Source organism: Argiope bruennichi, chromosome 4 (genome assembly GCF_947563725.1).
Source record: "Argiope bruennichi chromosome 4, qqArgBrue1.1, whole genome shotgun sequence".
Taxonomy (NCBI): domain Eukaryota; kingdom Metazoa; phylum Arthropoda; class Arachnida; order Araneae; family Araneidae; genus Argiope; species Argiope bruennichi.
The window spans coordinates 63,435,126-63,457,300 of record NC_079154.1 but is presented as its reverse complement, the minus strand read 5'-3'; the positions used below and the strand labels follow the sequence as shown (position 1 = coordinate 63,457,300).

The following is a 22,175-nucleotide window of genomic DNA, read 5'->3' as shown; positions in this document are numbered from 1 at the left end:
TAAATAGATGGGGTAGGCTTAGAATTTTTATTTTTTATTGGTACCGTCGCTTTCACTCCTATATGAGGAAAACTGAACTCTTTCTCTTAAGGTTGACAGGTGGTTGTATACAATTTGTTTCTGAGGATAGTATAAAAGGAGCTATGAAAGTTAAATACTTCTTCAGTTGCTTCGTTGGCAGTTTTTAATAATGTTCCTTGGTTCGACCAGACATCACTTTCAAGAAATGAAATTTCTAAAGGTACAAATGCTTTAATTTCATCTTTCATATATTAATATGATGATAATTTTAAAAAAATGATTGGTAAAGTTATTTTTTTATGATTATACAATGAAAAATAAATTAGAATTTAGGTGCATTCTATTTTTAAAAAAAATTGGAATAAAACATTATGAATATTTTTTTAACATAATTTCTTAAAGTTGAAATTTCGGACAATGTCAATCTCTAGCCATAAAATTTTATTATTAAAAATTTATGTGATCGCTTCTTAATAGCATACTTAATAGCATTATTATTGGCTTTGCCTTAAAGTAAATATGCTAAACTAAGAAAAGTACTGGTAATATTTTTTTTTATATTACAAAATAAAATAACTTTAATTATTTTTAAAATTAAATTAAATTAATAAGCCTTAGAATTAAATTAATAAATCAAAAATAAATAATTTACTTTTTAAATTAAAGTGGTTAAATATTTATTATTTATTTTAAAATTTGTTTGGGTGAGAAGATTTTGAATAAACTAAGCAGCAAGTTTTTAATGAAATGAAAACCTGATGCTCTTTTTTAAACGAATATTTTCAGCTTTAAATTAAAATTTAGGATAATAAAGAAATTTAAAATTACCTAAAGATTCACTTTGGAAATGTTAAAAAGTAGAAAGCGCCAATATGACATTTTTTATGATTTAATGTAATTGTATAAAGGGCAGTCATAAAATCTTTTATCGATTACAAAAAAAAAATTATTGTTTCGAATTGTTATAATTATTTAGAACATGATTATTTCAATATATTATATAATCGTATATTATATTAAATACATCGTATAATATACGTAATTGAATATACACATAATATATGTTCAATTCATCATTAATAAAATCCCTCACTCATTAAATTTCAATGTTATATTTTGAACATTGGCAACTTTATTAATATCAATGCATTATTTCAATTCTCGCCAGATATTATTCAATATTTCGGCTGTCCCGCGAGACACAAAATCTCTGATCTTTACTTCGAGTGTATCAGTGTTTTCAAATCGTGATGTTAATACTTCGTCTTCCATTTAACTCTAAAATTGATACTAATTCGGTTTTGAATTTATGGATCCAACGAACATATTGCATGCGGGGTTCCTGGGTTGAAATCATTTTGATTTCAATCGATTGTAAAATCACTATTTCCGCAACAGTTCCATAATGAAAAAAAAAAAAAAAATAAGAACACGACTACTTTATAGCAAAACTTTTGCAGTTTTAAATTCTAGGTGTGTGTGTATGTGTGTGTGTATATATGTGAATTTTTTTTTGTTTAAACTAATTGCTGCAAAGCAAAATCAATTTAAGTAAAAGGAGCAATCAATGAAAACTTAAAAAAATTACATTTAATTAAGATTAATGTTTGACTATCTGTCTATATAATTTATTATTGTAATAATTTTTTCAAATAATATTAAGATGATTTAAAATTTTAAAATAAGGATCTTGTTTTCAAAGTCTTTAACAAATTAACTGAAGAAAAATAATTTAGATTTGAAATGCCATCACATTATTGGAAAATGAGCATTAAAAATGTTAGCAGTAAGAAAATGGAAAAATGAGCATTATTCTCCTCGAAACTTGAAATTGATAAAAATTAAAATAGTTGTCAAGAGTAAGCCATTTAAACCACTGATATAATTGCAGTGTTTACATAATATAAGGGCTTCATTGATATAATTGCAATTTGTTTACGAGGATCGGAAGATATGCATAGAAATACGAAGCAAATAGAATACCATCAGCCACAAATATCACAAACTTAATGAAATGAAATAACTATTGTTCCTCGAAAACTTTGCTTGGAAAATATCTATATAAATTTCCTTTATTTAATGGAAGCTTTCAGTGTTTGTAAGGGTCATTGTTGGTAAAGCTGCGGGAACCGGAGGAATTACTGGATCAATTGGAACAAATTATGAATCATCCGATGTTAATTATGGAGTGTCTTCAGCTACTTTTGGAGGTGGATCATCAGTTCATTATGGGGGAGGCAACAGTTTCACTTCAAATGAGTTTAATCGAATTGCAATTTCAAGAGGATTTGGGAAAAACATATGAATCCATTTTTAATAAATTAATAAATAATGCTAAAACTAATTATGACTATTTGTATAAATCTTAAATATCAATTGAATGTTACTATCGTGCACAAAAATTTATTTTAGAAACGTATAACATATTTAAGACATTTTTTTTATATATTTTTATAAGACATTTAAAAAAATAATTTTTAAACATATTTTAGACATATTTAGGAGGTTTAAAATATCTAAACCTCCTAATAATTTTTATTTCAAATAATAAAATATTTTATTATTTGAAAAATTAGGAGTAAAGCTTAGGAGTTAACTTTTATTTTATTTCTTTATATAAACGTCGGAGTTTTTGTGACGGTTTTAAAAAGGATTTTCTTTTTGTCGACCCATGGTTAGGAACATGAATAAGATGCTATCAACACTGATTAAAAAGAAAAAAGGAGAATATGGAAATGTATAGGAATGTTCTACGATTTTGTAGTATAAGAAGTGATTTTTCTTGACACATAATTTCTAGGCGTTCTTGTTAGGCTTGTGATTTTCATATCGTAATTTGGAATTAAAATTATGACAATTAGATCCGTAGATTCTTAGTCAAAAACTAGAGGCCTCCTGAATTCTGAAGTTGCGTTAAAAATGACTTTTAAGTTTGGATTTAAGTGAACCAAAAATAATTTATTTTAAAAACACTGATAAATTTGAATTATAATGTTTAAAAATACAAACTCATATGATAATTCGTTCTCATCTTCTTTATTCCAAACGTAAAAAAAATTCCACTTATGAATAGCATGACTTTTAGCTTTTTCACTCTCCTCAATGTCTAATTACTATAATTCTCGCTACAGAAATTTACTTTCATTATTTACTGACATCCAAAGTAAAATACTCAGTGAACTTTTTCTCCGAGTATTTCCGGTTTTTTCTTTATAAAAGCCGTAAGCCTTATTCTCGTGACCTTTTTTATGCTTTGACAGTTGGAGATAGCACACACCGTTGTGGACATAATGCTTCGATAATGGTCGTATGTAGGATTCGTTGAAAATATTTTGTAAAGATTTTAAAACTTTCCTTTCTGCTAATAATATAGAAGTATATATGTATGTTTGTGTGTGTGTTGGTACTCTAGAGTTTAGACCGTTTGATCTAGAGATGTCAAATTTGGCACATATATATTTTAGAGGTTGGGAGCCTAAAACTAGAAGCAATTTAAAAATTAATTAATTAATGATTAAGCAAGATTTTAGCACTTTCTGTGACAATTTCCAAAAATAATAAAACATAAAAATTGTAAAAAATATTTTTTTAAATTCAAATAAGTATCTTTTCTATTATACCTAATTTTACCATAAAAATATTAATATAAAAGTTTGATTCGTTCCTATTTTTAATCAATTAAAAATATTTAAAGTAATTTAATCAATTTAAAAATATTTTGAAACAATATATTTCACTGCTGAAATGAAATTTAAACTATGTTCATTATCATTACTTATATTTCATTTCAATGTTTTTCCATTATTGCTGATGGTGGTATAAAATTACGATATATTTTTCCATAATGGATAAGTTTCTTTTGAACGTATGCTATTAACATATTTGAACTTCTTTGCTAAAAATAAAAATTATTTATTTTACATAAGAACAGGATCAGAATCATTTAGCGTTGAGGGCTTATATATGATAATAAATACTCTTTATAATTTATCTATTCGAGGATTATTTAATGAAAATTTTTTCGGAATTCAACAAAAATTTCAGAGAATTACAATAAAAAAAGCAATTTTTAAGTGAACAATTTTTAGCGATAATTTATATACTTCCAATAAGATGCTATTAAAAAACAACATAGTTTAAAAATGGAAACACTTTAAAAGATTATAATCATTTTTAATCGGGAAATTAAAACTTAATTTTAATTAATTAGCACTTCAAAGTATCCAAAAAGTATACTTTAAATAGAAACCTGCACATTATGGGGAAAAAAGTCTTAACTTCGCACCACCTACATCAACAAAGGAAGAAAATTCAGAATTTACCATTTGCAGCAACAATGAAAATAATTTGATTTTTTTAAACAGTGAAATATAATGCTGTAAAATAAGCTTTAAAATATTTTTAAAAATTAATTTAGATTTAAAAAAATTAATAAGATAAAAAATTTGTATAAAAATTAAACTGGCATCAATGAAAAATTGTTTTTTTTTTAAAGTTTTAAATAAGCCAAAATTTATTTTTATGCTCTAATATTTTGATATTTATCAAAGAAAAATCGCCCTAATTTTTCTTAATTCCCAAAGAATTATAATTCTATCAAAAATTAAAGAAATTACTCTGAAGAGCACATTCCAAAATATATCTGTGCTTAAATCACACACACATTCGGAAGATTATTCGGAACCGTAAATTACAGTCAATAGCTCTTTAGGTATGGCAACAAAGTGTTTGCCAAATCAAAGATAATATACAAAATTCAAAATATAAAATGCAATATGAAAATTTAGAGATATGCATTTCTGAATGTGTTTTGTATATTTATATTTCTTTATATTAATTACCTTTATTTTCCATTGGTTTCTCCCCTGAATATTTATTTCTTGTTATTATTGTACTGTTATCTTACATAACCACAAATTTTCAACTAATTTTCTTTGAATTATATTAATGTTAATGGCAGCAGTATTGTTTGTCGATTGAAAAAAATTTTTCACCACATAAAGCTGCAGGTTTGTGTTCACTCATTTTTTATTCTTTGACATAATAAAATTCTCTTATAAATAAGTGGCTAGTCCTTTAACCCAAGTCGATACATATAAGAAATTTACTCAGGAACAGAAATATATATTAGTATATGTAATTATCTTAATTAATAGAGTAGAAGTATATGAAATTTTGTACATAATGTTAAATGAGATATTTTAATAAAATTTAATGCTTCAATTGAAAACATCTTTTTTGTTTTAATCATTTGTTATATTTGGTTTGAAAATTTATTTGAACAATAATCAATCTCATAAAGCCTAACAGCGTGTTGAAAGTAAATTGAAATTCAAGTGGAGATTATTCAGTCTTAACATGAAAATTAAGAAATTTTGCATCAAATATTCTCAAAGCATGCTGATAGAAAACTTTAACCAAATGATATTTTAATTGATTATTTAAAAAAATGTATTGACAAATATTAAACATCTGAATACTCAAATCATTTATGCTAAATTTGTTAAGGCAGAAAGAAATTTCAAAATGCATAAGAATTTAATCATTTATACTTTAGATACTTTTTATTCCAATTTGTAAAGCAATTTATCATCGGAATTTCATCAAAAGTAGAAAGAAATAATCTAATTATCAGCTGATTCATAAGATTTGAGAAAAAATTAAATTCATTAATAGTGTATATCATTAATAATATTTAATATTCTGAAAAGATTCACATACTTCTTCAATATATATATATATATATATATATATATATATATGTGTGTGTGTGTGTGTGTGTGTGTGTGTGTGTGTGTGTGTGTAAAACAAGCAACTAATGTATAATGTTTGCTTTTTTATACTAGGCAAAAGCTACACACCCGCAAATTATTTCTAACTTCTGCATACTCAATAATCACGCCTTTTTAAATGTTGGCATGTAAGCCGGACACATATCTATTAAGCACTTTCTTAAATGACATTAAAAATCTTTATTGCATTCTTTTAAATGAGGTTATAATTTATAATACTTAATATATAATATGCTACATACCAATGTATGTAGCATATTCTCTGCTAATAAAAAGCTCCACAGCCATATAACTTTGACTCTCAATTGGTCGATGAGCAAGACAACAGCCACTACCACAGAGAAGAAGCAGATGGAAGTGGTACAGTAAGATAATCCTATGGATATACCGATATCCAAGGCCTGTACCGAGTGGTGAATTACATAGACGATGCCAGTGGCTTTCAAGCCAGCATCAGGACAAACAAACCAGGCACTGATGATAAGCAAAGTCCTGCTGATATCCAAATGACTGTTGATCAACCATCTTTTGGCATCCAGGACAGATACACTCCATTTGGAGGAACTGGAGGATTCGGAAAAGTCATGGTGGTAACAATTAATTTTGTATTAAATTGAAAGGAAATATCTTAACAGTGAAGAAATTTAGTTGCAGATTGCCTTTTAATTATATCAAGCGCTCTTTTAAATATATAATATGTTTTAAATTTTGATATAAACATCGTTTCTGATTAATTTCTTAATCGGCTGTGAATACTATATTTTTATGCGTATTAAATTGTTTTAGTTATTTAGATTTGCATTTAAACCATAACTTTAAAACAACAAAAATCATTTTATCATTGCATTGTTTTTCGATTACAGATGGATTGAAAATTAAAATAAAATTTACAAACTTTCAGTAAAATGAATTATTTAAATCAGATGAAATTAATCAGAGAATGGAGGAAATAAATTTAGATTGTATATAAAAATAATTTTCTTTATCTTAAAGCATGAACATTAACATGTTGAAATTTGTTGTTAATATTTAAAATTTATTAAATGAACAATATTATAAAATACTAATAAAACCAAACGTTCTAAAAGTTTTCCTAAATGCAGCCATATGCAAGCAAATGAGTATACATGACTCACTTCAGTAATGATTGAAGAAAACAGTTTCTTTTCACCTAATATTATTTCAAATGAATACAATAGTAGAATTTAAAAATTTGAACAATGTAAATAAACCAAAAAAGTATGAAAGAGAAACAATGTTAAGAATGACTCTAAGTCATCGGAAAATATATAAAAGAAAAAGAAGATTTAAAAATACGTTCCAAGAATGAAATTACAAGGTGTTCAAATATTGGATCGATAAACTTAGAGGAATTTTAGTAGACAGTTAAATTTGTAGTGGAACATGATGTTTCAAACCATGTTGAGATGGTAGGAATCATAAAACACACAAGCAGAATTACCTCTAAGTCACGCTAAAAAATTACAGCAAAAACTACAAAAAGAATTTTCTGATTAATTATAACAAGAGTTGTTGGAAGCATATGATTATAGAAATCGTTATTTTTTCTACTATTCTACTTTTCGGAATACTCTCGAAGATACCAGGTATGTTTTTGACTTTCGCAGCGATGATTATTCAAGTTATATTCAAGCTTAAATGAATGGTTTAGGTTATCCTATAGAACAAAATCATAAGGATTAAGATTTGACGAACGTGAAGGCCAAGCAATGAGACCATCTCCTTGTATTTATAGTAGCGAGAAATATGCAGAAGCCCTATCTTGCATGAACCACATGCCTCGTTGCACATTGTCCGGCATACCTTGCAACATTTTTGGGAGAATGTGTTGTAGAAAAACAAACTGCGTTACTCCCTTCAGGCGTTCTGCTGCGAGCTTCTTAAAAGTATGACCCCAAGATATAGTCATCAAAGATTCCTTCCCACACGATGGCACTAATCTCTGTTGAAATTTCCATGGTACACTGGTGTAATGTCTTGATCCTGACCGATCAAATAAAAGAGTAGTGTAACAAACAATTCCTTTATTGACAGCCTTATATATGTACACAAGAACAACTTGTTCGCATCTAGATTAATATTCTTTACAAAATTCACACAACAGTTGAAAGTTAATCTTGAAATAGTTCTTCAATAAATTAGGAACACACACACACACACACACACACACACACACACACACACACACACACACACACACACACACACACACACACACACACACACACACACACACACACACACACACGCCAACTGTTTGTTAGCTTAAACGGTTACTTCAAGGGTAGCTCAAGAAATCCACCAATCTTTATCGGGTGGATCTTAACATAGAAACCCGAATCACACGGAGCTTCTCACAAAATCAGGTACACCTTCGAACACTCACGGCTCTCCGACTTCTCCTTCCGCGCCTCTCACTGCTTTCCGTTTCCTCTTCAAAAAATACCGCATTTTATTTCTGTCAAATCTTCGCCTCTCATTTTCTCATTGGTGCACTTGAGCTCCTTATCATCCAATAGTCGTTCAGCTATGCTTCCTCAATGGTATCCAGTCGATCGTCGGAATGTTTATTAGTGATTCACTTTTGTAACTGACCCTTTTAGAACACTTGTTAATTATATTCAATTCACCGCTAATACCAGCTAAAGTTCACCTGACTTCAACACTTAACGGCAACGGTTGCTAGTGATTGATGTGAGGAGTCCATTCATAACGGAAAAAAAAGTTTAATATCTGGATGTTTTGACATTCTTCTCCTTTGAAGATACGACGAATCTCCCTGAAAACGATGAAACACTCATATGTGTTTCTTTATCTGGATTCTACTAATTACCAGACACAGTGACTCTACTTGCGAAGAGAATCTCCCATTTGGTAGTCCGGAGGCGCTTAACAATGTGTGTGGTAACAGGTGATGTTACGTTTGGCCGGAATACCAATTATCAGGTGAGGGAAAAGAGGAATATTGCATTGGCATGAGGATTATTCATTGTCCATATGTATGCATTATATGTATTTACTCTTTCTGGATTCAGATAGGGACGTTTTACGCCTTCTCAGTGTGGTTTGTTACATCTTATTATATTATAATATTTGTCCTTTTACATATCTAGTAATTACCCTCTGAGTTTGTCCGTTCAATGTTAGAACACCCTTCGTATTCGAAATGAAGCAAACATTCATTAACCAACTCCATTACGGTCGGTTCCTCAAAATTTACACTTTTTTTTATTTTTTAAATTGGCGGAATAGGAAATGTTGTAGCACAAGCTTACAAGACTGGTATAAAGTCTAATAAATTGGAAGAAGAGAATGATGTATATGATTAGACTGGAATTTGAATCGCAACAAAGTGAGAAAAAAGTGAAATCTTTGAAAGTCCAGAACGTTTTATTGAAATGTTTAGATAACAATGAAGCTGATGGGATCTACTTAACTGAATTCATATATTTTTCCGAAAAGCATTTCTTTTAATAAATTAAAAAGCTTTCATCATTCTGAAAAAACACAGCTCGCATTTGAAGCGATCAAGAATGGCCGTACGTCCAAAGAATAAAACAGAACTTTTTGCAAGAAAATATTTTAATTTTTATAAACTGTATGATATGTATATCATCAGTACTTTGAAAATTTATAAATGACACAACTTTTCATGCTTCATTCCCAAAAAATTATTATCAAAATTTGGAAGTTAAATTATCATTTATATATAACTGAAAAATGTACTGATTTGGTTAAAAGTAGCTTTATAATAAAATAACCTACTATAAAATATATCTTTTTTTTTCTCTTTTACATTGCGTGTGCATCTGTATATAATTCAGAATGTTGTTAGAGTTATAAGCTATTACGTGGTAAGAAATAAATCCTAATATGTAATCTTTAATATGCTTCATTGTATTTTGGATAATCATTGATTTTCTGTTGATGTAAGTAAATCATCACTTGGTTGATCTGTATATAAAATTAAAAAGCACTTTTGTATTTTATATGTTTTATAATCTAAGGCATCAGTTTTGTTTTTTCTTATGATTTATTCAATGAATCAATAAAATTAATTTTTAAATCAAAAGATTTGAATAATTTTTAAAGCCTATTCAATATTTTGCATATTTGATTTCAATAGAAGTAAATTTTACATTTCAAATACAAAACAAAAAGCACTAAAAAGGAATAATTTATGAATCGCAAATAAAATGACGTTTTTCTCACCTGAATAATGTTTATTTTAGTTACTCAACTAAATTTTATTGATTGTGGTTCAGATAAAGACATAGTGTTAAGTCTCTTAACATATTTTTTTATTTAAGAATTATAACAAAACATAGACTCAATTTAATTCAGACTCTATTGTTGCTGAATTCGGGGGTTCATTTTCTATTTGTTAGTCGATGAAGAAACACAATCAACAGTCCTTTAGTAAAAAATAACGATGACTTTTGTTAAACACGAAGACACAGAGCTACAAATATACAGCTGAAACGAACACAGGCATCACACAGCAACAAACTGTAACCCACAAGTAGTAATCGGTAGTAAAAACAACCACAGCATACAAAGCGGCCGTCTCTTCAAACGTCTGCATTTTCCCCCTGTCTCCTCGCTTTAGCTGTATCCAACTGCCGACTCACTACAGCACACTTGGATATTTCTCACACGATTCGATGCTTCTTCTACAATAAACACCAGGACACGGTACATAACTCAATTCAGCAATCACTTGAGCTCCACACAAAGCTTGCTCTTCTCTAGACTGATCCAAATATTGATAGTTGACTCTTTCCTCGATTCAATACACGACTCTTTTCACGACTGACTTCGGCTTGAGACTGCCGGCCTTTTATAGTTCCCGAGGCGAGCAGAGAAGGTTCTGGAACAATCAGGCATATCTCGGCTCCTATTGGCTCAGTTGCTAAAATTCTGGAGGTTTCAAGTATTATCTATTTTGTCGCCAAATTCGTCGCCAAGTTTGTCCCAAGCTCTGAATCACTGACTCGGCAGACGATCAGCATCCAACAGAACTGATCGTAAAACGATCTTTTCACTGATTGAACTATCCGTGCAGGGGAGCAACATTATAGATTTGTATCACTATGTTAAATTTGGTTCTAAATTATTTCCTAAAATCATGACATCACAAAATATTTGTTCAATATAACACAGTAAATTTAATTGTATGTCAATTTCTGGAAAACAAAGAAAAGGTAACTGACTTCATTATTACAACAACCATTACATGCAAAGAGAAATGAAAGAAGTGCTGTATAGATACAAATTTATGGAAATTTTTAGCTTAAAATTATTAATTTAAATTACAGAAAAAAGAGGAAAAATACTTAACAATCACAAATAAATTTAGCATCAATATCATCTAAATTTATTTCTTTTGAAATATTACCCGTATGTACAATTTGGAAACTAACTATGGAGTCAGGTGTGAATTTCAACTAGGCATGCCAACTTATAATTTCTAGAATATAAATTTGTTAGTTTATTTGATTGCTGTAATAAATCTGTTACTTTTAAAGTTTGTAATTCTACACAGAATATTAGAAAATCCTTCTGTTTCAACTGCTTTAAAATACAAGAAAGAAACTTCTCAATATTTCTTTGAAATTAATTATATATTATCCTAGAAATTATTTTATTTTGGTATTTGTCTCTAACTGGAAGAAAGAAAACTTAGAAATTCTAGAAAATAAATTTGCTCTTTTATTCGATTGCTTTAAAAAACTATTACTTTTAAAGTTTGTATTTCTACACAGAACATTAGAAAATCCTTCCGTTTCAACTGCTTTAAAACACAAGAAAAGGACTTCTCTATATTTTATTGAATGGAATTATGAGCTATAATCGGAATTTTTTTGTTACGATATTTGTCTCTAACTGGAACAATACCAACTTAGAAATTCTAGAAAATAAATTTGCTCGTTTAGTCAATTACTTAAAAAAAAAGATATTACTTTTAAAGTTTGCAATTTTTCACAGAATAATACAAAATCCTTCTTCGTGTCAAATGCATTACAACACAAGAAATAGACTTCTGAATATTTAATTGAATAGAATTATGTACTATCATTTCCTATTTTTCCTTCGGAACCTTTAACCTAAGATTCTGACCTTTTATCCGGAAGAAAAGGAAGGATATTACATTTTGATAAATAGGGTAGGGTAGGATTGTGATTTTTAAAATGATTAGTGAACACAAAGATAATTCAACAAAACTCTTCGATCTCAATCCTTTAAGAGGAAATTTTCTGGTCCTCTTTTCCTCCTCTAAAAATACATTTTTTTCTCTTAGGGTAGGCAGGTGTTATTAGCTATGTAGAATTGGAAGGTAAGTATAAAAGGAGTTACGAGCTGTATTTTCATTCATTCATTCGGAATTTCGTTTTAAGTTTCGGCAGTATTACTCTCGCCAATGAAGCTACAACTTTCGAAAATGAAACTTGTAAGGGTAATATTTTTTATTCTACTATTCTTACATATTTATATAACACATAGTTTTTGATTATTTATATTAATATTCTGAATATACAATAATAATTAAATAAGAAATTGGGTATTTTTTTTATTTAAAATTAGTTTAAAAAGCACAATAGCTGTTTATTTAAAAAATAATTTCGTAAACCATTGACTTTCAGATATCATGATGAACTAGTAAAAAATGCACATGATATTTTTTAAACAATATGCGAGTCTTTTTTAGATAGTTTGTTGATTCTGAGTTATAATTTTATAATAGACTTTAGTTTAAATTTAATCGGTTGAGTTTTTATTTTATATTTTATATGGCATAAAATAAAATAATTGTAATGAATTCAAGATAAAATTTACTAAATTTATATCTAAATGGAAAGCTGTGAAAAAATAATTTACTTTGAAATAGTAGGGTTTGAAATTTAATAATTGGACTGACTTGAATGAAAAATCTATTTGATCAAGATATCAAGCAATTGGAAATAAAGTAAAAATATGTCGATATTTCTTTGAATTTTAAGTGAATTCAAAGAAAGGGAAGAAAATTTGAAAATATTATCGTAATCTTTGTTTGCCAATGTTATGGGATATTTCTGATTTAAAATCGCCAAACATTTAATTAATGAATGACTTTTATAAAAAAAAAAAACTACGTTTTTCTAAAATAATATTATGCGTATTAAAACTTTTCTCGTGCATGAAGAATACATTGTAAGTCAAAAACTTTGAACTCAAGATGACGAATCTGTTTTTAACTGTTATGTAAAAATAAGCTTTTACAAAACTATTTATTCAAACATTTAATTTCTCTAATTAAGCATTATTATGAGAAACTACGCCAAGCTTATTAATGTAAAGATACACACCAGTTAGTATTCTAAAACAGTATACGATTTATAGCAAATAAATCACTCGGGCGGCTTAAGACGGATACACAAATTGTTTAGATGTAAGTGGCCAAAACTTTCACATAAATCTTAATAAAGGATGATCGAAATAACGTTTGTTTTAAGTTTTTGTTTAAACACAAAGATTTACTCGGAATTATTTATATTCTTATATTTTCCTGGAAGTTTTCAGTGATTGTAATGGCCATTGTTGGTCAAACTGTGGGTACCGGAGGAAGGAGTGGATCACAGGCGACAAATTATAGATCATCCCCTGCTAGTTATGAAACAGAGAGAGCACCTGTTTCCACTTTCGAAAAAAGAGACAATAGTTTCACTTCAAGTGGATTCAGTCGATCTGCAATATCGGCGGGATTTCCTCGAGAAGTGTCACAAAATGTAAGTATGTATGGAAATTCAATTTCAATATTTACTAGATGAAAATGTTTATCCTAATTACCAGAACACCTACTTCGCTGTAACTACAACTTCTGAGTTTCGAGGGCTCTGATTTTTCTCGCAGAACCAAAATGATATGTCAAGAAATTCCTATTTAAAAATCGCTTGTTTTTCCCCCCTAACATCTTGCTTTTGAAGCTATATGACATCTAATTACGCCATCACATCTATTTTTGTCTGCCTTTTGCTTTTCTGGTCGAATCCTATTTACTGTAATATATTTAACAAAAAAATCTTAAATTTTTGATGAATATTGAAAAAAAAAAAAAACTATATATATATATATATATATAAACTTCCAGTTTTGAAATACATTTTACTCTTATTATTGATAACGCCTTACATTGTTAAATTTATTATGCTATAAGCTTTCTGGTTTTTTTAAAACATTTTTCATAAAATATTATATGGTAATATAGTACTAGGCATATAACTACTGTTGCAGAAACCTTACACCTTTTCTGATAAAATGCTTAAATGTTAAAATTGAAATTAGTGAATATCGAAATCTTTAAAGAAATATTGAATATGTTTGATAATTTTTATAATTTGATAAAGAAATTTGTGTACCGATACATTAAAAATGTCGTGCATTTTAACAAAAAAAAAAAAAAAATAACCGCGAAAATTTCTAATTTGAAGAAAAATAATATATTTTAAGCATTTTCTTACATAATAGAAAAGCATTAGCATTTAGAAGTGTAACAACTATAAAAACATTTAACTGCTTTCTTTTTAAATTGAATCTCATGTTTCATAAGTGTAAGATTTAGAAAACGAAACGCTAAACTTAAGCGTTTTAGTAGAAAATTATTCACCAAAAAGAAAAAAAATATTATATATATATATATATATTTTGGCCATAAATAATCGAAGAAAATATTTTTAAAATATAATTTTAATGACAATGAAAATTATTTGAACTTCATTATTGAATAGAATTATTGGGAAATGTAACGAAATATTTTGACAACAGTAGGTTCTAAAATTAGCGCAACAGTTATATGGTAGGATTGGTTTTGTGTGTTTTACTGGCGCAAGAGCCATATTTGGCTATACTGCGTCAGTTATATGGTAGGAAACGGGTATGATAGGAAAAGTAATTTTTGGAATTTTTCAGAAAATGAAATATTTTTTGTTCTACAGTATTTTCGAAAGTTATCATACAAAACATCAACATTTCATACCATTTTTTAATTAATTGAAATTTTAACAAAAATAAAAATATAATTTATTATACCCCTCTCCCATACTTTCGAATTATGCATATGCTGCATATCTCAGTTCTAGGTTCATATATTATGTATGTGTGGGTGTGTGTTCTTTTACAATATAATATAAGCAAAATAATGTATATTTCCAAAATAAATGAATGTATTAATTTTGGACGAAAAACTAAATAATTAATAAAAGGAAAAATTAATTTTCCATAATTTTGAACCGACTTATATTCATTTAATTTTAAAACTGTAACCAATAATCGTATTAATTATTAAATTATCAATTTTTCTATTGGCACGACAAATAAATGAGTATGCAAATTCTATATTTTATATGCATTAAGAAGGTTTTAATTCTTATAATAGATTTTTTACAAATAATTTTACAGAGCATAATTATAACGTAGCATCTAAAGATTTTAATTGACAAAATTTAAATAAAATAAATAATATAAATATTACCTGATGAAGATATTTTAAGTGAAATTTTTCTCTTTCATTCATATTCAATAGTAGAAAATAGTTTTTGCTTTTGTTTTAAGTAATATTTTAAAAACGATGACTTTCGTAATGCTTAAATAGGAAATTCTTCGAAAAAACCGTAATTTCATATTATAATATGAATACTAAATTAAGAAATTTTAATTAATTACAATATTTCAATTAAGAAATTTTTATTCGAGATTCTAAAGGAAATAAAAACTTTAATCGAAATGGCATTTTTATCGATTATGAAAAATTACACAAACGAAAATTATACCTAATTTTATAAAATACATATTAATTCTAGATAAAGCTTAGAAAATAATTTATTTTTTTAAATTTTAATGATGGGAAGGCATTTAGCCCTTTTTATTCCTATTTTAAAAGGAGAATATTATTAGAAATATTGAAATTGTTTAATTTTTAGATCAAAGAATCTATATATACATAATTTCTTGCTTACAGGAAGCTCCACAGCCATATAACTTTAACTATGAATCAGCTGATGAACAAGGCAACAGTCACTACCACAGAGCAGAAGCTGATGCAAGCGGTACAGTGAGGGGATCCTACGGATATACCGATATCCAAGGTCTGTACCGAGTGGTCGATTATATAGCTGACGTCAATGGCTATCGAGCCAGCATCAGGTCAAATGAACCAGGCACCGATGGCAAAGAAAGCCCTGCAGACGTTCAGATGATCGTTGAACAACCTCCCTTTGGTATTCAAGAAAGATACAATCCATTTGCAGGAACAGGTGCTGGTGGTAAGTAGTATAAATTTAAAAAAATGAACTAAAGATATTCTTATTGCAAACACTTCTAACTGCGCAGTTTATTACAAAATGTATTTTAAATAATATCAAGTTTTCTTCTAATAAGATTTCGATGAAATACTGTTTTTGATTCATTACATTGTGCAGCAAAAAAACTCAGATAAAATTATTACATCATAGAATAGAAGTTAATTAATTTCTTTTTTATTTGCGTTCATTTCGTATGTCTACTACTTCAATTATAACATTTCTATAATGTATCTTTAGTTTACGTATTGTTTTTTGGCTCTTTTACAATAGCCTAGCAAGGGAAACGACAGTATGAAGTCGCTCGTTTGCTTAGTATGCGTCGGCAAACAGTGTCTGACGTAATCTGTCGTTTCAAAGAGCTTGGTAATGATGGTCAAAGTCCAGGAAGTGAACGAAAACGTAAGATGAACACTTTCAATTGCCGTAAGGTTTTCATAAAGCGAGTTCAATAAAATACGAGGGTTTCCGTGACAAAGATTGCTCGTGAAAGGGAATAATAAGAGCAACGAATGGCAAAAACAGAGTTTCTACAAAAGCCTTACAAGTTCCAAAAAGGTCATTGAACGTTTCACTGAAGAAAACAAACCCGTGCGGCTCCAAAGATGTATAAAACTTTTTAAACAGGCCGCAAGTGAGCTCTGAGAGAGATTTCTTTTAACTAATGAGAAGTTCTTTACCGTCCAAAAGCTCATACTCCTAGAACTAAAAGATATAGTCTGCAGACACTCCAAACATTTCAGCAATTATTGAACATTGCAAAAATCCTAAGTCGGTCATGGTCTGGCGCGGAATTTGGGCAACGACAAAACTCCTCTGGGTTTTGTGGATGAGGGGTTTAAAATAAATTAAAAAGTATACCAACGGGACATTCTAGAAGCTGCTGTATTTCAGTGGGTCAAAACGCACTTCGGCAAGGATAAGTGCGAGTTTCAACAAGACTCCGCACCAGCTCACAAGGCGAAAAGTCAGAAGAGTGGTGCAACGCGCATATTGCGGACATGATATCTGCAGAGTAGGCACAATTCTCGCTGATTCTCAATCCCATGATTAAAGTGTATGGTCCATTTTAGAGTCTAGAATTTGCACTAAACGACATAAAAGTTTGGACTATCTAAAACAATGGCTTCGGCGGGAATGGAATTAATTAAAGTTAGGAATAGATTAAAGATAGGAGATTTTCAACCCTTTGCTTAAAATTTTAGTAAGCGTTTGCGCCTCTGCATCGCTGCAAAAGGTGGGTGGACGTTTTTGAAACAAATTAAATTCATTTATCATTAAAAGTCTACTCCTATTATTATTTGTTATATTTTGTTATTATATTTGCTTATTCTTTAGTTTTAGTCAAGTTATATTAAAAATTGTTTGTCCGCACCACACCATTCCTGCCACATATGCCACACCATGTACTTATTGAATTGTAGATATTTTTCTCATTATCTGCATCAAAATATTTTAATCCTTTTAGATTAGAAACATTCCTTTAAAACATCAATAATTTTTCTAATATTTTAAAAATATATATAATTTAAATAATATAAATCTCTGGATAAGCAAAATTGTTTTTATATAATTTTTAATATTTAAAAGTGAAAGTCTAAGGACAAAAACAGACAATAGAATCAAATTTCTTTTGCAACTGGTGGAGAAATGTTTTTGTTCTTATTTTGCTTATAATTTGTAGAGTTGATAGTTCCAAGGGCTATCTTTGACCATACGAAACTTCTTTCAATCATAGATATATTAATTTCAGACTTAAAGCTAAATAGAACCTTTAGTTCTGTTCACAAAGAGTCTGTATCTGATGTCTTATTGATAGAATGACTGCAATCATTTGTAATTTCAGATCAAGAACTATGATTCGATGAAAAAATACTGGCATCCGTTTCTCAACTTAAGGCGCGTTGTTTACGGCAACTTAAGGTGTTCAATTTTAAGAAGGGCTCAACATTTAGGTTTATTCATAAATTTTAATTTCTGATATTGCAGGTAGACAAAAATAATAAGAAAATGTATATTTTATTTCAAGCCAATGGACTTCTATCACAAGAATCATGACTGGGGGGGGGGATGTAATTTGTCATTACTTCACTTCATAATAGTTAGTGCTATTTTGAAATTAGAAGACGACAATAGTTTTTTTTAATTTAAATCTGTGATTAATTAGAATTTTATTCAACCAGGTATCAAAAGTTACCAAATATCAGGTACCAAATATCAGTAAAAAAATCAGATGATGAAGAATTATTAGCCATGAGAAAAAATAAATGGCAAATGTACCACTCTACTACAACAAGCATCGTTCATTAAAATTCACATAACTTTTTTGAAAAGATAAATGAATACTTTTAAAAAATATAACTGCTACAAATATTTGTTGTTATTTATCCACTTTGGTCTGAACACCGATGCAAACTAAGTCCAACAGATCGTTTCACATAATAAGTGATAAACTGACACCCCCTCATTCATCAGTTGCCTCACAAAGGCTTCAATACAGTCAATGATATGAGGGTGAGAACCGTCGGCCGAGCAGTGGCAAGGGGTTTACATCTTTTGACCTCTGATGAAGAAAAGACTTTTTATATGGCTAGACCTTAGCCTAAATAAGAGCGTTTGCGCACTCTTTGGACTGATGCACGCCAGAAACAAGCCTGGATACCAAACGGCATACCAATCATGCTCTGAGGGAATCCTCCATTTCGATTAAGTACTTACTTTAAATAAGGCGTGGATCTCTACGGCCTGCAATCTAGCGGAGGGTGGGGGGATTGAGACTTATGCTTCCTTCACTGGCCAGAGCAAATGCAATTTTATTTCCGTTTATGCCCACAAGAGAAGAGGTCTACTGTATGCTCACTGACCCGGTGCTTGCGAATGTAGTTAATTCGGAAATAATGACTTGGCCAAACTTGTCAAGAATGTGTGGCCAGTCCTTTAAGTTTTATATTGATTTCTTGCTGTCTGTGAGGATCCGAATTCGGGAATTATCAGTCCCCAAGGCAAGGTCCAAAGCTCTGTTAATAGCAAGAAGTTCAGATCGAAAAATTGAGCTGTGGTCTGGGTTTCTAAAACAATGCTTCGATTCCCCTCTACTTGATTTTAAAAATATGACACTTCCAGTTTTCTCAGATTCCATTTTGCTTCCATCAGTGCAGATTTTCATGGCTTTATAGGGGATATCACCAATGACCTCGAGGGCCAGCTGGCGCAACAACTCTGGATGTTCGCTGTGCTTTGTAAGATTGTTTCTCAAGTATTCATTTAAAATAATATTATCAAACGAAGTAGCTAGTGTCATTTGGGTAAAAGAAGTACATGGCTCCAATAATTTCATGCAAACACATACAAAGGTTCTTATTCATCAACTTTTACTTATTTTCTGTCAAAATTCAGTTTACCTGGCCACTTAAGCCACTGGTGATGAGTACGTAAACAATTACATCGCTTGTAAGTTGATTTTCTGTGATGTCCTACAAAATAATTGAGATTACTAATATTTAAACGAAAAAATTTTGCATTTGGTCCAATATGATTTTTTTAAAAATTGACTCATATATAACGCTATTTCGTAGAAGCACTAGTTTTATATACGTTTTCGATAAAAAGGGGAAATAATTTGGCAAAGAAAAAAATTGTCCCCATTTTTGCAACTTAGCACTAAACATTTTAATTATGATTACCTTTAGACGAAATCAGTTTGGATTATTTATGGAAAATAAAACATGTATCTTAAAATATGAGAAACAATATGCTGAATATGAGTAAGATGAAAACTGAAGTATTTTCAAAAATGAAAATATTTGCACTTTTTTGACTGTATGTGACTTGTTTCATATTAATCGAAAAGAAAAAAAAATAGTATTTTTCATTATTTAAATTTGTTTGTATTATTTAAATGTCATGAAAATACAGCAGATAAATTCGTGAATTTATAACACAAGAATATCAAAAAATTAAATGATAAACAGAAATCTCTTCGCGAACAAAACATGAATTGATATTAATTTAGATTGCTTTCACTTTAATTTTTACTTTACACTTTTAATGAGTAGAATTTGCTTAAAACTCTTATTAATTTAAACAAGTAAAAATTAAGTATTAAAAATTTTGCTAGTTTTAATAAATAAATGATAAATGCCGTGTTAATTTAAATAATAATTTAAATAAAAAATAATTGAATGCATTCCCAAACTCTCTTTACTTTGTTTCGAATTTTTTAAAAGCGTTTCCTTTCTTTTATTTTTTAAATTCTGATTCAATTTTAATTTTAGGAACGTGAAAAAAATCTTCTTATTTGGAAAGCAATTAACAAAAAGAATAACAATTTGATTGCAATATGAATATAAGAAATGAAATTGGAAATAAAATTTCATCAACGATTGTTTTGTTCCATTTTTTAAAAATTTACAATTATTCCTTATTCTAATAGCAGGCGGGATTGGACCTGCTGTTGGACGTACCTACGAGAGTGGAATGAAACCGAAAGAGAGAGAAGAAAGTGATGAATATGAAGAAGATAAAGACAATAAATCATAACCGTTCTATGAAATTAGAGATTTTAAAGTCAGATACTTCATCGCAATTGTGAAATACGAAGACGCCTGTTGTTCATGTATAATTAAAATCATAATTTTTGGGAAAATTTAAAAATAATTGACATTTTATAAGAAAATTTTTGGAGGATGTGATAAATATCATTTTTCAAATTCATACAAGAATCATTTTCTTTCAAGAAGAAAATGAATTACAGTTTATAAATTTTATTAGTTAATTAGAAATTTAAAATTGCTTCAAAATTTAGTGCTTTAAAAATTTCATAATACATATGTATTCACAATTTATTTTCAAAACATTTTGCTTATCGTTTCAAAATTTAACCGTTATTTAAATATATGCAAATAATTTATTTATTAAATAATAATTATTATAATAATTTATTTATATATGCAAATAATTTATTATATATGCAAATATTTTATTTCAACCATAACCAAAAAATGGTTATGGTTGAGACGCATAAAATGATTTAGACAAAATAAATGTTAATTTGTTGTTAATTGCATATGCGTCAGCATCTGTTTCAAAGTATTTATTTATTTATTATTTCTGTATTCCAAATGACTGTAGCAGGAATAAAAAGTTCTGTACAGTTTTTATTTTACATCATCATACTCTGTGTTACTCTTAATTGTTTTCGTTCTAAATAATCATTATTACTTCTTTGATACACTTTAAGGAATTTCTGTATAAAATATCATAGTGTATTTTTGCATATATTTTGCCTCATCTTGTTCTTTCTTATATTACCTTGTACAAAGTGATAAAACATTTTTCTACAGATCACAGTCTATAATTTTTTTTAACTTTTAGTCTTCTACTTTTTCTATTATTTAATCCATCGTTGCGCAAATATTTTGCGTTTCAAAAAATATCCAAAAATGTTTCGTTTACAGATATTATCCCTTTATCTCTGCATTGCAGATATAGACGGCTTCGGTGGATCTACTGATTATAATTTAAAGACGTTTTGATCTTATAGGGCTATCTAGTGTTCATACATCACTCTTGCCTCCGGATATGATCATCATTAAATCATAATTATTTTTTATCAAACTTCATTTTAAGAAAAAAAAAAACTCTGCAATAGTTAAAACAGCATAGTAAAAATCGAATAGTTTTACATAGTTTCATATTTTCTTCCCCTATTTATTTCTAACTGATAATTTATATCACGTTGGTTCTTATCCACTGTTTTTATATAGTTTCTATTATACAGAAATTCTATTCTTCATTCTCTTCATTCTATCCTGCATAATAATTGATTTATATTAATGTAAATAAGTATCACAACATGGTTTGTCTGCATGTAAAACTAAAAAGTGCTTTTGCATATTTTATGTTTCATAATTTGGTATCAGTTTTGTTTTTTCTTATAATGTATTGAATACCTCAATAAAATTATTTTTTGAAATCAAAAGATTTGAGTAATTTTTTCACGCACACT

At 28.6% G+C, this 22,175-nt stretch overlaps 1 protein-coding gene across 3 annotated transcripts; it reads left to right on the top strand.

The window, feature by feature from the left end:
• The first annotated feature begins 184 nt into the window (after positions 1-184).
• Positions 185-20,844, top strand: LOC129967053 (uncharacterized). 3 transcript variants are annotated; one of them, XM_056081693.1, is made up of 4 exons: positions 185-241; positions 13,388-13,600; positions 15,829-16,132; positions 20,601-20,844. In XM_056081693.1, the coding sequence occupies exons 1-4, from the start codon at positions 191-193 to the stop codon at positions 20,705-20,707; spliced, it is 675 nt and encodes a 224-aa protein (XP_055937668.1). In that variant the 5' UTR covers positions 185-190; the 3' UTR covers positions 20,708-20,844. The 3 variants fall into 3 exon arrangements, with proteins under 3 accessions (XP_055937668.1, XP_055937671.1, XP_055937669.1); XM_056081696.1 differs by lacking the exon at positions 185-241 and adding an exon at positions 12,223-12,285; XM_056081694.1 differs by lacking the exon at positions 185-241 and adding an exon at positions 12,225-12,291.
• The last annotated feature ends 1,331 nt before the right edge of the window (positions 20,845-22,175 follow it).

Excerpts from the sequence above, each read along its gene's own strand:
- LOC129967053 (XM_056081693.1), top strand. The coding sequence starts at position 191 with ATGTTCCTTGGTTCGACCAGACATCACTTTCAAGAAATGAAATTTCTA. Across the intron at positions 242-13,387 it reads AAGAAATGAAATTTCTAAAG|TTTTCAGTGATTGTAATGGC; the intron begins GTACAAATGCTT and ends TTTTCCTGGAAG. Across the intron at positions 16,133-20,600 it reads TGCAGGAACAGGTGCTGGTG|CAGGCGGGATTGGACCTGCT; the intron begins GTAAGTAGTATA and ends TTATTCTAATAG.